Below are 18,507 nucleotides of genomic sequence, written 5' to 3'. Positions count from 1 at the left end.
GCACCCATGCTAGTATATCTATAAAAGTGAACGTGTCTGTGTACATTTCCCTATGCAATAACTCTGTCAATTTTTAGTCTACAGGCTCGAAATTTGATATATAGGGTACTGAGATTCGGGAAAATTGATGTGATCGGTTATCGGGCAGAAATTTGGCTGTTAAGGGGTCAAAGTTCAACGATTTGACCTTTGAGAACTCTACCAAACTTCTCCAAAAACTTTGGGTCTAAACACTTGAAATTTTAGATATAGGGTCCTTGAGCATGGATCTAACTGACTAACTAGATTTGAGCCCAAAACAAATGTTAAGGGGTCATAATAGGGGTCAAAGTTAAAAATATTGACCGTTTTTTTTGTTTTTTTTCTTAGCATACACCTCCAAACACCCGGGCAACTCCGGGCACCCATGCTAATATATATATATATATATATATACACACACACACACACAGAGTATATATTAGTGTATTGCTGACTCTAAGATGAACTGGTATAATTACAAGGATCATTTCAAAAGTAATGCCTCCTATATTTTTTTTTAATTCCGCTTGAATGAATCAAAGGCAAATGCAAATTGCATTGTTATGATGACTGAACTTATGCATTCATGACCTGAAAGTTACATCTCTCTGTTGCAGATATTGATGATGTGAGACTCTAAGAAAGCAACTCCTATCATAGACGTGTGTCAGAAGCAGAGATATGGCATTGATTTCCTCCATACATAAAATATTGAACTGATCAACATTCATTGACGCCTGTTGAACATTGATAAAGCTAAGCAGTTGATCTCAGCACTGTTAAGAGATGGGTTTGTCGATTTCAAAGTAACAAGAGAAATGTTAGTGACAAAGGGCACTCCGGACACCTCTTCAGTCACCACCCGAAAAAACACTGTCTTAACCAACACAATAGTGCTGATCGGCAGATAATGGTGAATAGAATGCATGTAGAGTTGAATGTTTGTGTCAGTGCATTGGAAACAATGTTGTCATCCGTAGGATACAGCAAAGTGTGTGCTAGGTGGTTTTCACGAATACTCAGCAGGACCAATAGGATGACTGACAGTATGTCTGTCGGAACTTGTTGAATCAGTACTGGACTGCATCATCACTAGTGACAAGACGTGGTATCACCACTACAAGCCAGAATTTAAACGGTAGTTGATGGAATGGAACCACTCACGCTCCCCAGCAAAGAAGTTGAAGATGCAGACAGGCAATGAAATGTACACTGTCATCTTTGGGAGGAAAGGAGTCATCCTTCTGAATTTCTTGGAACCATGGTTGACAGTCAACTTTTGACCAACTATAGGATGCTTTTTCAGGACCCTTAATAATAAATAAAACTGGGTTGCCAAAGTATAGGAAAGGTTACCAAATTACATCCTTAAATAAAGAAATAAAAATAAATTCAGGAAAAGACGGCACACGATAAAGAACACGGAATCGCTGAATTTATATAAAATAAACATTTATGCGATAGAAATATTAAAATGAAGTTTTAAACATAAGTGTTTTCTGGTGCTTGAATATTTTAAATGAATGATTATTGGTGTGCGGATTTTGTGTGTATGGTACAAGGCTTGAAAGTACTGATTTTTATGATAGGTGTGCTGCATGAGGGCTTGGAGTCAATATAGGCTATTTTCTGATGGAAACCGTCTGTAATCCATATGTGAATGCATGTATGTGTGTGTGCTCGTATTGTAAGGACAGTGGTTTTGGATATGAATATTTAAAAGGAGGTTTGAGTTCTCGCTGGATGTGGTGAATTTCCATGATGGATATTGTAGTTCATCTATGGCCCATGTAAAACCATGACTAGTGTTTTAACGTCTCACGAAGATGGAGTTTCGTCGAACACATGTTGCACTTAAGAATTTGGAGAGAAACTGCTTTGATTTTGGCATGTAAATATCTTTATAGTCCTCACCTGCTCCTTCAGGACTGATCACTGTATTCAAGCACAAGGGAGCGCAAACATAGTTCCTTTTCTTTTATATATGCATGTATTCGTATCACAATGTCATGTTCCTACTCGTTTTTAATAACATGGAGGTTTTTCAAAGTGGTGATCAGTGTGAAATGTTTCTACCTGTCATTTATTCTGGCCGAATGTAGCGACGTGGACAAAGCAGAAGGCCTGCATTGCACTTGTAACACCAGAGAAAAGGGAAACATTCCATTTGCAACATAAAGTCAGGCCACACAAGTTTGAAGACCACAGAATGTATGACAGTTTTGCTGGATGGTGCTGTCTCACCCACCATATAGTCCTGACCTAGCACCATTAGACTTCCACATGTTCAGACCTCTGAAAATCGCATTATCTTAGCAGCATTTCCCCAACAACAACACCATCAACACCATACTATAAAAAAAATGGACTACCTTGACAAGCGCTGACTTTGCTGACCAAGGCATCAAGGCTCTCGTTCATCACTGGCAAAAGTGCATTGAGAATGGTGGTGACCATGTAGAAAAATAATTTCTGGAACAAAAAAAATGTGGCTCATTTCAATGGTACCACTCCAGTCTTCGTAGCTCTTCAACTTTTTGAGTTAAAAAAATAGGAGACCTTGCTTTTGGAATGACCCTTGTGTCTTTAAGACTCTTGTTTATTGTCTGTATCTTTGAGCTAAAAAATGTTTTCTGTTGAATGTTGGATATGAAAAGTCAACCAGGTGTGATTGACAGAGCTTGATCGCAAAGGTCAGTTGTGGTTTCATGCAGAGTGGCATTTGATTGGTTAATCTGGGTCGTATAACTTAACAGAGATTCAAAATGATTTCATAAAATTCAGTTGTTGAATGCATTTAAACTGGCAAATGTGTCATAATTTAAGATCCAAAGTAGTTCAGTTAAATTATTTTCTTTTACAAGAAAGTCACCACTTATTAAAGCCTAAAGACCACTCGAGGATAAGGGTTAATGAGTGTACGGTGATCATTGAGAAAACAGCATAGTGATCGTTAGTGGTGGAACTTGGGTAGAATTTGACTATTTAAAGAGACAGTACAGCAAGAACTTGTTTACATTGGACTTGAAAATGATCGTGTTCTAGTCAGCTGGAACAGTTCCACAGGCAGGCAGTTCTAGGAAAGAAGTTTTGTTCATGAAATTTGCATTAAGATTTAAATACAGCTTTGGATCACTAAAGTTTAGCAATCTTGAGCTTGGTCAGTCCCAGATGAGTGACCATCTAGATATAGCAAGAGTTGCAAAAACCTAACATTGTTATCTCCTCTGATGGGAATATACAATTGACTGAGGACCGCTTGTGAATTTCATACTCCTATGAAACTTCCCCTTTTAGAGGAAGCCGGTTCAACCTGTTTCAGGTGAGTGCCGCTTCAATACTGTACAGTACAGATAGGGAGTAGAAGAAATCATTGATAGTGGTTGCAGCTAGACGGGTGTTTTGTGTGGAAATTTGGCAGAGGTGGGAGGCCATAGATTAAAGCTCAAATGAGCAAATAAGATATATTGTAAAGTTAAAAATGTTTTCTTTGTGGATCTATTAACATTTATTCCAGTTGTCTGAGAAGTAAATTTCAGCCCAACATAACTTCATTATCAGCATAGTTCTGGAATGGAGAAAAATAAGCTGTCAACAATCATTGAAAGATCAAGAACTGAATTTTGGTTGAAATGTATCACTTTTATGGGTGAGAATTGGATCATCTTGTCAATCATTCTTCAGTAGAAGACGTTTGTCATTAGACTATTTATTAAACTATTTATCTGAGGAAACTGTTGTGAATCCCCTGATCAAAGAAACAGTCTCACATTTTTTTTTTTTTTTTTTTTTTTTGTGTGTGTGTCCATAAAGAGATCTGAATTAAGATTATTACAATTTAAAAATGGTGTACTCGTTTGTTTGTTTTTTTTTTTGTTTTTTTTTTCTATGATGGATTTTTCTTTGTTTTTTTTTTGTTTTTTTGTTAAATGTTTTATTTAATTTTATGAATTTGAAATTAGTACACGATTTTTTTAGTGTTTCTTTTATTTATTTATTTCTTTTTTCAGACTTGAGTGCTCTATCTGCTGTTGAGCTTTTAAAGCAAAGAATTCATCAATTACCCGAGAAAGATGCTGCAGAAATGCATAACCGATGGAAGGTGAAACTCGTTACACTATTATTCTATTGTCTTAAAATGAATAAAGAATAAATAATTGTGAATCTTATAACAAAAATATCATGACTATGTCAGCCTTTGATGAAAAAAAAACAAGGGCTGATTCTTTAAAACAATAATTTTAGAATATTTTATTATTTAACTGTATTTACTGGAATTTCCCAGTTGGACATATTGCTTGATAAAGGGCTTAGATAAAAAGTAGTTTTGAATATATTATGTCACATCCTATTCCAGGAAATACAGCTCTTCACTTAACTCTGTTCCCAACTTCTTAGACCAAAAGTTGGACTTAGGGAGGAAAAACATTGTGTGGATTTAAGCAGACCAAACCCTGTTTCCTTAAGTTGCAGTTAAATTTAATTGAATTACTTATGGTACTATTTGGTCACTAAATTAAATAAGATTTTTTTTTTTTTTTTTTTTTTTTTTTTTACACAGTGATCACCACTTATCAAGGCCCGGAAGCCACTCAGGAATAAGGGTTATTGCAAGTACATTACGTTAGTGAGGAGATTTTATGAAGTGTTTAATTAGGGGGGCGGTTCATTAGGAATTTGTTAAGATTGTTTAAAATTATATATTTAAAAAAATTTTATGTCTAAATTACCTTTATGTATTTTAAAACGGTAAATATATACACAGTAGACTTCAGTCTACAATAAAGTTTATTTGGTGGGGTTTGCATTTTTGTTTTATTTTAAGAAAAAAAAAACTAGTTGTATTTACTGGCATTTCCCAGGTGAGGGCAGTTTGGTGACTGAATCGAATTAATGCTAAAAAGCAAATGGTTCTAATTACTTACTCTCTTTCTTTCTCCACTTTATTTCCATTCTCTTCGTCACTTCCTAAAGCAAGTAAGTTACAAACTAGCAACAGTTTGACAAACAGAAACGAACTGCTACTCACAGCTATGTAATGTTACCAACACCAACATGTTATGTAAGATAATAGCCGGGCAACGCCGTGTAGAAGCATTTGTCTGTTATCTGTTTATCTGTCTATCTAATTGTCTATCTATCTAGTGGAGTAAATAACAGAGATTAAATCATGGGAAACAATAAGTTGAGCGAGCATGCAGGTGCAGAAAGGGTGAAAGGGGTCATATTGTGACGTATATATACAAACTTGGTTGACTGCTGAATTGCACCGGAAGTATGAAGCTGGGATCGGACGTGACATGTCAGGTGCTATGGTTTGAGTAAGCCGAATTAAAACTGAGGCGAGTTGGGTCTGAGAAGCTGAGGAATTAAGCTGGGTTAAACAGGTCTCCCCATAAGGGAGCTATGGTCTCCAAATGGATGCAAAGAAATGTCACAAGTCCAAGATCGTTGATTTCACTCCATGCTGTGGAAGATGAGATGGCTGGGAGTGAAATTAACCAAATATAAAAACGTTTTGTGCGTCTTGCATGCATGCTTGTTATATCAGAACCCAACTTCCCAAGACGTTAACAAATTAAGGGATCTGAGGACAATAGTCCATCAAATACACCATGAGATAAAATGCACAACAGTTATAGCAGAGTATGTCGCAAAATGCAGAAAACAAGTAATAACTCCTTTTTTTTCTTTAACAACATTTATTTATGGGTACTTTCCCGAATATAACCCGATTTCGAACATGCCCGTTTTCTGCCGCCTGTCCTCTCGAATGTCATCCACATCTCTCATGTGATCGTTCACTCTAACGTCCTCTCTCTCTCCTTTTTATAATCTTTCTTTTTTTCCTTACCATGACATCATTTCACACACAGCTCGGTATTTGCATATAGCCACCATACATGCTCTGTTACAGCTATACACGCACTAACAAGAACAAGGTAAACCGACACGCACACACATATACCACAATATTGCTGCATGAAGAACTAAGAGCAAAATGGTTAAAAAATATATATATATATATATATATATTATATATACTAAGACACATTCTAGTTGAGGAAATACAGCACTTCACTTAACTCTTTTATCACTTTCTTGGACCAGAGGTTGGATTTGGGGACAAAAAACATTGTGTTGATTTAAGTAGACCAAAAGTAGACCAAACTCTGTTCCCTCTCTGGTCGAAACTATTAATTAATTAGTATCATGTGATTAATAAATTAATTGAATAAAATTGTTTAAAATTATAGCATATGCTAAAAAAAAAAAAAGATGTGAAAACATAGTTAAAAAAATTATTAGAAACACATTTGAAACAAAACAAAGATTGGAAAAGCCCCCCCCCCCCAAGAAAAAAAAACAAAAACAAAAAACAACTTAATATAAATATGGAATCGACACTAAATGAAACAATAATCAGACATGATTTTTAATACTTTATTTTAGGAATAACTAAGATAATACCAATCCCAAGACATGTTAAATGAATACCCAATTTTGTCCCCTTACAAAGATAAAAATCAAGATATAATGATAATAAATCTTATTTCAAGAATTCTTATTCCAATTTTATTTAAAATCCATTACATGATTTTAATTTTAGAAAATATCAAATTCGAGGCTTAAGTTTAAGAGATCTTAAGAAGAAATTAAAAATTCAGGGAATATAGTTTAATTTGTGTGAAATGATTGAATCAAATGTCAATCTGAAATATTTTAATTTTCAAATTGAATGTTGTGCTCATATCATGCCTCCTAAAAATATTGTTAAAGTACTCCAAAGAAACTTAAACTAAATGTAGCTCACATTTGGATCCCTTATTCCTATCCATTCTGTTCCCAAATTTATAATTATTAATTTAGGAGTGAATCCTGCTCAGAAAGTGGACCTTGGGTTTCCTTTCAGCAACCTTGTAACTATCGCTTCCCTTATTTTGTCCTTTAGTTCTCACATTCCATAAGCAACGTTTCTGACAAAGGGTGAAGAATTACTGTTTTCTGGGTCAGAATTTATCCATCTAGCACTTATCATTTGCTAGTATTTGACCTTGAATTAGTATTTATCTCCTTACATCAAGTCGCTTTATGCCTTGTCTGGGGTGATTTTTATAAAAAAAAAAAAAAAAAAGAAACATACTAACAGCCATTATGCACTGATTCCTATTTCTTTTTTTTTTTCAATCAATTTTTTGTAAAGTTTAATTGAACTACAGCATCATTTTCTCATTATATTGAAGAAAAAGATTAAAAACTAATATTTTTAAAAACGTTACTATTAAAAGTTATGCTTAAATGTGAACTCTGGCAGACAGACGATATCTGGTCTTGCAATTTAATCATATGGATTGATGTTTTATTTCTTCCCTTTTTTATTCTAGTTGTGTGCTAATTTTCTTGTTTTTCAGCAAGAAAACCCACAAAGCAATGAAGAACTCTTGGAAGTCATGATGTTATCTCTGCGGCAACTTTGCGAACAGAAACAAAGAGAACATCATCATATATCAACAGGCAAATGCATGGGTAAATTGGAGGTGAGTAAAAAAAAAAATTAAGTGTTGAGAAATTATGTTGAACAAAGATGGCTGTAGTAAATCAAATCGGCGAAGAATCAATGCAGGCATGATTTCGAGTGTTGAGTAATTCTTAGTAATAAAGATGGCAGCGAAGAATCAATGCAGTCACGATTCAGTTGTTTCAAGACAGAGGTTGACAGCAAACTGAATTGAATCCAAAATTCAATAATTTTTATAATAAAGTTGGTTGATTGTCCTAACCATAAGTTATAAGTATGATCGTCGGAATCTTTGAGGTCACACCCTCATTGGCAATCCAAAACATTTTAACTAAGAATTGAAACAATCCTAATGTGCAAGAGCCACTGATAGCAGCAGCAGCATTCAGTCATGATAAATGGTTCATAATATCAAATATGTAAACTGAAAAATGGGTCATGTGACCATGAGTTGCCAGAAATGATCAAAAATAAAAGGTTCAGTTCAAATGGAACTTTTCTCATAGTCAAATTGACAAAAGGTCTAGAAATTCGTATGATTTAGATTCTTTGGACGACTTTTCTCATCATGAATGTTATTTTTCACAATGTTTCTGTCAATGTAATCTCCAACCTTCTTCAGGTATATCTTGTTGAACTTGAGAATCTTTCTGTAGAACTTCGGAATCTGCACGGAATTTTGAATGAAACTCTTTATTTAAACCATGAGGGTAGCATGCTCTTGTTCTGTCAGCCATGACTGGGTAGAAGTTCTAAGTAATTCACAATTGTATTTTGAGCATTGCTCACTGTTAAGTGTTGAGACATTATGTTGAAAAAAGATGGCGGTAGTAAATCAAATCTGCGAAGAATCAATGCAGGCATGATCTTGAGTGTTGAGTAATTCTTAGTTAACAAAGATGGTGGCAAAGAATCAATGCAGTCACGATTTAGTTGTTTCAAGACAGAGGTTGACAGAGAACTGAATTGAATCCAAAATTCGATATTTTTATAATAAAGTTGGAGGCTTCTGATTGGTTGATTGTCCTAACCATACGTTATAAGTAAGATAGTCAAAATCATTGGTGTCATAACCTCATTATAAATCAAAAACATTTTAACAAAAATACATTTAGATTATTAGATACAGGAATGTGAAGATTTGTAGAAGTAATCACCTACCTATGCAAATTGTATTAAGAGTGTCATATTGATATTTTTTTTTCTTTTTAAGATGTTCATTGAGGAAGAAAACGATAGGATATATTGTATTGCATACTTGTAATAACATTAAAACAAAAATTTTATAAAATTTGCCACCAGAACAGTAGCAGAAACTGACCATGAAGCAAGCAGACAAAAGAAGATATTGTTTTGAAAGAAACAGCTTACCTTGTAGGCTTGTATATAATCATGTTTTTCATTTGTGGAGTATTTTTTACTTGTGGGGTATTTCATTTCAGCCTCTAAATAATGTTGGGTCATCAGAAGAGAATAGGGTTTGTTTCAGGGGCTTCCTCTTCTTGGTTAATTCTTTCATGGATTTGTATATAATCATGTTTATCATTAACTTGTGGGGTATTTCATTTTAACCTCCCAGATAATGTCAGATCATCAAGAGAGAATATGCACTATTTCGGGGTTTTCCTCTCAATGGCTTTTCTGTCTGCTAATCACATTACAATTAGTGGTTACCTATCCAAAGGAAAAAGAACTGCGGAACAGCAGAAATGGTTCAAGGATAGCCTGAAGTTTCCCTCAAACAGTTCAGTTTGTATTCTAATTTGTAGGAAAAACTAACCCAAGACAGACGTTCCTGGCTTGACAAAAGCTACAAAGGTGCTACACTTGCTGAATTTGCATGCAATGAAGACTACGAGAGGAAATGTACCGTTAGAAAAGCCAGAACAGTCAGTGCCTTTATTACAGAATCCTCCCACATGTGTTCAACATGTGGGAAATACTTTAGAGCTCAAATTGATCTAACAAGCCATCTCCGAACCCACAGAACAATTGTATGATCATGGTCATCTTTGCAAACGATGGACGAGCATCATCGTAAATTAAATCATAGTTTAAATTAATTAACGCATTCATAAAAAATTCATATCAAATAACATTCATAATAAATTCATGACACCTTCATAAAAAAGCAATAACATAACATAAAAAATTAATATCTCATATAAAATAACATTTTCCTAATAAATTCATAGCACCTTGCAAAAATAAAAATTAACAGCACTTTCATAAAAATTGATATTTTTTCATATGAATTTATTATGAAGGTATTATTTTATAACATCTTCATAATAAATTAATAACTTTCATAATATATTAATAACAACACACACATGAAAATTTCATAACATTTTCATCATCAAATTGTGATTACTTCATTGCGAAAAAGTCTATCAAACAATGCTTTTTATGTGACGGCTAATTTATTCCTTTGATCTCTTCTGTCAAGATTACAGAAGACTCTTCTCACAGAATTATCTCGCCTTTGTATATATGACATCATTTTTGCATACTAGATTCCTGGATCTTTGTTCTCATAATCCTGACTTCTCAGTCATAAATAACCTTTGTTGACCTCTTCTCAACTCCATGTCTTGCCACATAATTTAACCAGTAATATATATGTATACAGCATAATCACGTTGACACACTGGTTCCTGCTGGATCACCAAAGTTAAGCAACGTTGAACCTGGTCAGTACTAAATGGGTGACCATTTGTGACTTTCAGGTGCTGTATGTTCTCTCCGCTTATCTCGACATTGTTTCCAGTCGTCCTGAACTTCTCCTTGCCACTGAACTCAAACAGTGCCGATTCAGAAGAGCTGTGGTTGGAGACTGCGCAACCCTTGCCTCACAATTACACGCACTACTGCCCCTAACGCGTATCCTTTGTCTTTCAAGACTGAACGGAAGCATGGGTTAATATATATGTACGAACTAACATATGCACTAGTAAACTTGTCCACTTGAATATTCAGCGAAGGTTCCGCCAAAGAACATGAAAGGTATTATAATATTAATAATATTGTTGTTTTAAATCAAAACAAAAATGTTTTACCTTTAATATTAATCAGATTAAAACAGTTGACGTAGTGTAGATTAATATGGATGAAAGTATTCCCCCACAATTCCATTTCGTTTATTTGCACAAATAAACAAAATATTTACCAAAATTAAGTGATTAGTTCTTCGACATGGCGATAAAAGCTTATTTTATTCATATTATCGTTTTATTTTTTGTTTAAAAAATCAAAGGAACTTTTGATTGAAAAAGAGTTCTCTATTTTTTAACATTAGTTTGGTGCAAATTGATTCAGTTCTTAAAAAAAAAGTCCAGATCTCAACATAATACAATGCAATTAAAACATAATGATAAGTTCTATATAAAAATAGAGCTTTCATAGTTATGCATTTAGAAAAATATTGATTTTGTATAGTTAACCCTAATTAACTAATTAAATTTTGCTAAATGTTTGAGTCTATTTAATTTTATCTTCTGTAACTGTAATCTAAATCTCATTTAAATCAGAGGTCAAAATATTTTGAGTAGAAGGAATGAACTATGGCAACTGATTCAATATAATAAAAAGTGAAGCTAAACGGCAGAAAAACAAAAACTCATTCTGGCAAACCAGAATAATGACAGATTCAGTCTGTAGTAAATAGTGTTCGGTCAGAATTAGCTCCTGATATTAAAGATTAAGGAAATATAATTAAATAAATATTTTTCTACATTTTATAGTAAATTCACTAAATAATGTTTGTGGGTGAGATGAGAAAAATAAGGCATTCAAAATGTTTCTCATCTTAAACATTGTTACATGAGGAGACATTTTATGTAAAAAAATTAATTTATTTTACCCATCGAAACTCGAGAAATGCATGAATTAAAATGGGTGACCATTGAATGAGTAAAAAAATCAACTTGGCTGTCATTTGCAATTTCTCTCCTCATAAATTCATAATCATACAAACTAAACAGATTCACCAATGTCCCATCGGTTCATTCTGTTTCATTTGATCTTGGTCTTTGATTGCATGTTCAAGGTTGGTCTACAAAATTGCAAATGGCAGCCATGTTGATTTTTTACTCATTCAACGTTTACACATTTTAATCGTGCATTTCTCGAGTTTCGATGAGTAAAATAAATAACTTTTTACACAAAATGACTCCTCATGTCAAAATGTTTAAGATAAGAAATATTTTTAATGCCTTATTTTTCTTATATCACCTACAAACCCTATTTAGCGACATTACCTAATTTATCATATAAAAAAAATCAAACTACCTATTTGGATACTTACTTTGCAATAGAGATTATTAAAAAACAATACTTTGACCATGTTATATGTGATCTAATAGTATTACAATTGTTAGAAACATTATTTCCTGAAATACTATATTTAACATAAAACAAAAAACAGGAACATTTTCTTATATTTCTGAAATGAAATCAAACATCCTATTTGATTATTCACCCTCCTAAGAATTAAAAAAACAACAACTTTTTATTACATTTTTCAAAAAAGAAAATAAAATTAATCATGTGTATACTTATTTTTGTAAAAGAAATTATTTAAAATAAAAATTTGTACAAAACATTTACAGATTTTCTTTAACACCTATTTGATTATTTATTTTTAACCAAAGCAGGACATCTTTAATATCAGGAACCAATTTTGAGTAAACACCGTTTACTATGAACTTTGAGTTGACTTATTCTGGTTTACCATCAGCTGAGTGTTTGATCTAGCTTCAATGCTCTTTTTAGAACATTAACGAGTAAAAATTAAAAAAAAAAAAAAATAAATAAAGTTATCCTACCAACACCATGCATTAATTTGGTTCCACATGAAGAGGAAATTGAATATTAGTATTTTTTTTTTTTTTTTTTTGCCATAAAATGCTTGGGTGACACTCAACCATGATATTATGTTTCTTATTGTATCTTTGGTAGTTCCTGTATTTTAGCCAGACACACAAACACAACTGATTTTATATATATATATATATATATATATATATATATATATATATATATATATATATGAACAGAATTTATCTATTTTTAAATAGAAAAGACAAAGCAAGTAAAACTAAATTATAATTGATATGATTATTAGTTCAGCTAATTAACAGGCAGAGATCATAGCAAAGATTGAATCCTTTTTGTTTGTTGAATGCAAAATCAGTTTTTGAAAAGAAAGAAAAGTAAAGAAAGAATTATTCTTGCATTGTCACTTGAGATAAAATGAAACAAAGATGAAACAAGTCAAAAGTTGCCATTTACAAAACAATGTCTGCAAATTAGACTTGGCAGTTAATTCATGGTTGTTGACTGGATTTCATCAATTAAACTTCACTGCATATATGAACCTTTTATCAAGTAGGAAAAAATGGTAGTTAATTAGATAACATAATTAACTACCATTTTTTTTTTTTTGATAAATTGTTTTTCTCTCTCCTTCCCCACCATCTGGTTGGTTCAACCTCTTCACTCTGGTTGTCTCCTCCTCCTACTCTTGTACTCTCCCCTCCACTCTCGTTCTTCCTCCTCTTCAATTTCATTATCTTTCATTTTCATTCATTCTTGTTTTCTCAACAGAATGAATTAATACAAAACTTTGTATTGATTCATAAATGTAGAAATGGAATCGACATTCATGAAGCTGGAAAAATACTTCTAGCTTAACAGGTCAAACATAAAATCCTTATTTATGAGGTTTATTTTCTAACATGTACCAATTATATGGATCTCCTCTCTCCATGCATAAAACAGCAACTTATGTTCAATTAATTAACATTATTTACATGTTCTGAACTGGTTTTTGCTACCATTTTCACCATATTTCCGTTATTTTACTCTCAGACGATCATCTTTAAGTGCTTTTTTTTTATCATAGTTGATAATCTACTGGAAATGTTCAACAGAGCTACTTCGTATTGCCCGAGGGAAAAAGTATAAGATAACTTCTATCCCGCTCTTTTCCCCTTCCCCCATTTCTCCCCTCTTTCTTCTTTGCTCAGCCCATTCTTCTCTCTGAACAAACACAACTTTAATCAGCATAAAGGAAATAGCTGAAAAAGAAATAGCAGTTAGTTCCCTTTAGTTAGTGGCTGGAAAACCGACTACATGATAATATTAAAAGATGAGTGTACATTTTGATAACATTAAATAGCAATTTGACTCGCAAATAATGATTTTTTTTTTAAATTATTATTTTAAATATTATGTATCCAGGGTTATTCAATTAAAAAAAAAAAAAAAAATTGTGAGTGTTCATTGTGTATTTTTCAAGTTTTTCAAGTGTGTGTATCATTCCAAATAAATTTGGGATGATGTGCATACTCGAATGAAAATTGAAAAAGGTTTAAAAACCCATTGGTTCAAGAAAGCATACAACTAGCCTATAGATCCCACATTGTCTACCAGGCTTAAACCCCTGTCTCATCACCTCAGTGTTGTCTCTGTACTTGTTTTTGTTTCACAAGTACTTCCATGGTATGTACTCCAAAGAACTTACAGCACGTTTGCCCCCAACTTAACTATGTCCAACAAGCAGCAAAGTCCCACCCCTTCAGTGTAGAGGTCTCTAAATGCTGAAAGGCAGTTTTTACTTTAATAACTTCTTTTCTCAAATTGCTTGCCTTTGGAATTTCTTCTTGCTCTATCGATTGTACCGACACACAGAAATTTAAATGTAATGTGAACAAATATCTTATAGTCCAACTCATCATTTAAGGTGTCTGGATCCATGCTGTGTGAGGATAACAAGATTTTTACAATCTATTCATTACCTTGTAGTAATTTGCCCAACTACATGAGAACTGTTATATGAAGAAATGTTATTTAGTGTCAATTTTTATATATCTATACTTCTATAAAAAAGATGTGTGTGTATTGATATTCATATTAAAAACTCTTTTTGTCTATTTATTAAAAAAAGAAAATACGACTTTACCTACCAAACTCCTATCAGTTTTTGATCTACAGACATGAAACTTAATATATAGGGTATTCGAACCTATGTGAAACTTTATATTTGGGTTTTAGCTGGGGAAAATCCGTGCAAAAGTGTGAAAATTAAGAATAATGTAATTTGCCAGATTAAGTTTGAACGACGGCATTACGAATATGCATGCATAATGTAATAGTTATTGGTTCATGTTTTAATTTTTAGCCTTGCAGCAAACATCTCTTCATAGCACAGACACTAACGTCCAAGGAAAAAGTAAATCGTAAGCTAAACATTTTGGTTTCAATCCTCGGTTGTGACGCACAAGTCCTTTTTTTTGTTTTTAAACTTTTTAAATCATTACTATGTATTAGGTTCAATATAATATATCTTCTATATAATAAAATGATTGTAGAAATTTCCGTATGGACCAAAATACAGCAGATGCCACATACAAATTATGTCTAGATTATTAGCCACTATCTTATGTAACTTTAGAACAATATTTTAGACACATTTGGTCATTATAATGAAAACCTACATTACATCCTAGAAGCATCATCATCACAATTACAACATTTTTTGATGAGGTAGTTCCTATTTTTTCCTCTAAATCTACACTCCTCTTACTGCCCCCACTCATCACCAGGACACACCTTATAATTATTTTCCCCTGGCACCTTTCGTAACTGGTTCCTACACTCATATTCATAGCATTATTGTTCCAGTTACCAATTACAAAATAATAATTTCTCCCTTCGAAATTTCTGGTTTTTCTCATTGGCTGGGAACTGACAGATCCATTATTTAGGAATAAACAACTTATTCAAAAAGTGAACGCGTCAGACCTTCACAAACATGGCGTATGGCATCTCTCTCTACACGAAGTAATCGTTTACTAAATATTAAACCAACTACAAAAAACCTTAATCATAATCGTAATTTTACGTATTAATATTCTTACTGTTACCTACACAGACATCGTCACCACAAAACTAACCTCCCGAAAAAAAACATCCCTGATAGAAACATAATTAACATTTACAGTTAGCATTGTTTTTTTTGTTTTTTTTTCCTTCAATTTTCAACACCAAACACTCAACAATGCTATTTTTTTGTTTTTTTTATTTTAGTTTGTTTTGTAACGGTCGTTTACTTTTCCGTTTTTTTTTGGGGGGGGGGGTAATTTATTTTTTTTACTTTGAATTCTTTCCAGTATCCACTCTAAAAACTCTGAAAAAAAAAAAAAATTATGGTTAGCATTGTTTCTTTTATTTACTTCAATTTTCCTCACCAAACACGCAACAATGCTATTTTTTTTGTTTTTTTTTCTCTACACAGTTAACTATAATGCTTGACTCGAACAACCATAAATTGACATTCTATGTACTTCAAAATCTCCTTATGTGTGATTTTACAGCCTTTAAACTGTCTACGTGTGTATGTGTGGGTGCATAACTTTGTGTGTGTGTGTGTGCGTCCATATATTTGTGTGTGGGTGTGTGTGCATGACTTTGTTTCTGCATGTGTGTTTGTGTTTATTTTGTGTGTGTGTGTATGTTTTTCCATGTCTGCATGAGTTCATTTGTTCATGTTTGTGTTTTTGCATGTGTGTGTGTGTGTGTGTGTGCATATGTTTTGTGTGTGTGTGTGTGCGTGTGTTTTTTTTGGTATGTGCTTCTGTGTGTGTTTTTTTGTGTGCGCATGTGTCCCTAATACTTGTGTCAACCAGACTCTGGCATGGCAATGCATGGCCAGGCTGGTACAGCTAGTATAATAATGAATACGAAATCTGCATTAATCAAAATATCATATTTAAACGTATTTTACGACCAGGCAATGCCGGGTGACCTGCTAGTACTTTTAAAATTTACTTTTCAGTGAATCCTGAATATTTTATTCTATGTGGACCTTAATATGCAAATAATTTAATGTTTGTTTCTATTTTTTCCTCTTTCAGTTCAATATCATGAACAGACGCATGAAAATCTCCAAACTTGATAACCTTAAGAATAAAGCAAAAAAGAGTTTGACGAATTCGTTTGAAAGTTTAATTCGAGTAAGTAAATGAGTATTTGTTACTCTTTTAATATTTCCAGGATTTGTGTTTGTCTCTTCCTCTATCAAATTTACTAATATGTCATTGTCCTCACCTCATCTCTATTCCTATCAAATCAGGCTGTCTGAAGATAGTGGCTTCCTGACCTAAGATGCACCAAACATTGATGTCATTGTTCTTTTCCTTTTACTTTGAAAAACTCAATCATGTTCTGCTAAGTCAAAAACAAAATCAACAATTTTCTTCTACAAAACAACCAAACCAAATAAATATTTAAAGATATAAAAAACTTGAAGCATAAAACCTTTTTTTAAAAAATTACTGGATTCAGCATTCAATAAACCGAAAAGTGTTGATCTACCATAAAACAGCCAACTAATGTCCCCTTCATCAGATGTTCCTGTCCTCATCATCAGATGTATTAATCATTTCATATCTTGCCTCATCAAATTTATTCGTTACTGACCAGTCCTACACACATAAGATTTCAGTCCTATTTTCCTCATAGCAGTTTTTTTATTTTATTATTTTTTGAGGATTTGTCAATTCATCCTTCTTGCACTTATTACCAAGAGAGTAAAAAGTTGATCTTGGTTTACTTTCGGCAGCTTTGTCCTTATTTTCCATGTGTGATGTTTCTGACAAAGGGGAAGAATTGCTGTTATGGATCAGAATATATCCATGTAATATTTATTGACAGTTTTTGACCGTGAAGTAGTAATTTTAAGCTCCTTACTTTAAGTGGCTTTATGCCTTGTCTGGAGCGATTTCTATTAAAAAAATAAGAAGTTGCAAAGTCATCAATCATCAACTTCACAAACAGATGCAAAATAAAACATTATCTCCTTGGCAGGGATAATATATTTCATGGTGGAATAACTTTTTATTGTAATAGCCACCAAAACATAAGTCAGAACCTTTTTGTTACAATGGCCACCAATAAGATCCTGACTTGTGCTTTATCTATTACTGGCAGAGTCTCCTAGCATTGCCCAGGGCAAAGGTGTAACATATTTCTATTAAAACTTCTACCTCTCCTCATTCCCCCCCCTCCCTTTTCCAACACCCTCTTTCTTTTCTGCCCATTCCTGGTACATACAATCACATACAGACAACTTTCCTTTATATAACAGACTAGCAGGGGTACCCAGTGTTGCTCGGAGTTATATACATTTAAATAGAAGTGACATTATGTGTACTATCTTTATAGTACAATTTCTATCTCTACTCCAGGAATTAATCAGCATTTTCTTTCCTGAAAATCTGATCCTACCTGATGAAACCCGCCCTAGTTGACTCTCAGAGAATGAATAATTTTTTTTTCCTAAATTTTAGATATTATTTATCCGGAGCAACACTGATCAAGAAAATACTAACTTTGTAGGTTTTTGTTTTTTTATTTATTTTAATTTTACCTGGGCATACAAGCATACTCATGCACACAAAGATTTGTCCTTTATAGAAGGTATAGATAACAAATAATGGATAGTTTAAAAATTGAAACTAAGGATATTTTTTTCAGTATTAAATTTGTAAAACATTAAAGATTTACCAGCTGGTACCTTCTCTGAGAAAAATTTTCTTTCGACTTTTCTCTGTCAGACTATATCATATCATCATAAAATATTTTGTTTGTAAAAAATCAATGTTGCATGAGAAGAAAAGCATCATTTTAATAGTCATTCTGACTGGTTTGCCTATTAGATTTGATTTTTAATCTTTTTCTTTGATTTTTTTTTTTTAAAGATTTTTTTATTTTATTTTATATGACTAGAATAATGATTTTGTTTTTAATCTTTTTCTTTGATTTTTTTTTTTTTTTAAGATTTTTTTATTTTATTTTATATGACTAGAATAATGATTTTGTTTTTAATCTTTTTCTTTGATTTTTTTTTAAAAGATTTTTTTATTTTATTTTATATGACTAGAATAATGATTTTGTTTTTAATC

General features: G+C 32.6%; 1 protein-coding gene across 7 annotated transcripts in view; it reads left to right on the top strand.

Moving 5' to 3' along the window:
• LOC145253622 (TBC1 domain family member 1-like) overlaps positions 1–18,507 on the top strand; it is a 386,800-nt gene that overhangs the window by 270,039 nt on the left and 98,254 nt on the right. For all 7 annotated transcript variants that reach the window (XM_080112951.1, XM_080112952.1, XM_080112950.1 and 4 more), the window contains exons 5-7: positions 4,032–4,123; positions 7,434–7,559; positions 16,459–16,557. In XM_080112951.1, the coding sequence (XP_079969077.1) occupies positions 4,032–4,123; positions 7,434–7,559; positions 16,459–16,557 (317 nt within the window). The remainder of the gene's footprint in view (positions 1–4,031; positions 4,124–7,433; positions 7,560–16,458; positions 16,558–18,507) is intronic.

Source organism: Euprymna scolopes, chromosome 3, assembly GCF_053919585.1.
Source record: "Euprymna scolopes isolate OS-2025 chromosome 3, ASM5391958v1, whole genome shotgun sequence".
Lineage (NCBI taxonomy): Eukaryota > Metazoa > Mollusca > Cephalopoda > Sepiida > Sepiolidae > Euprymna > Euprymna scolopes.
This window is presented reverse-complemented; position numbering and strand designations above follow the sequence as displayed.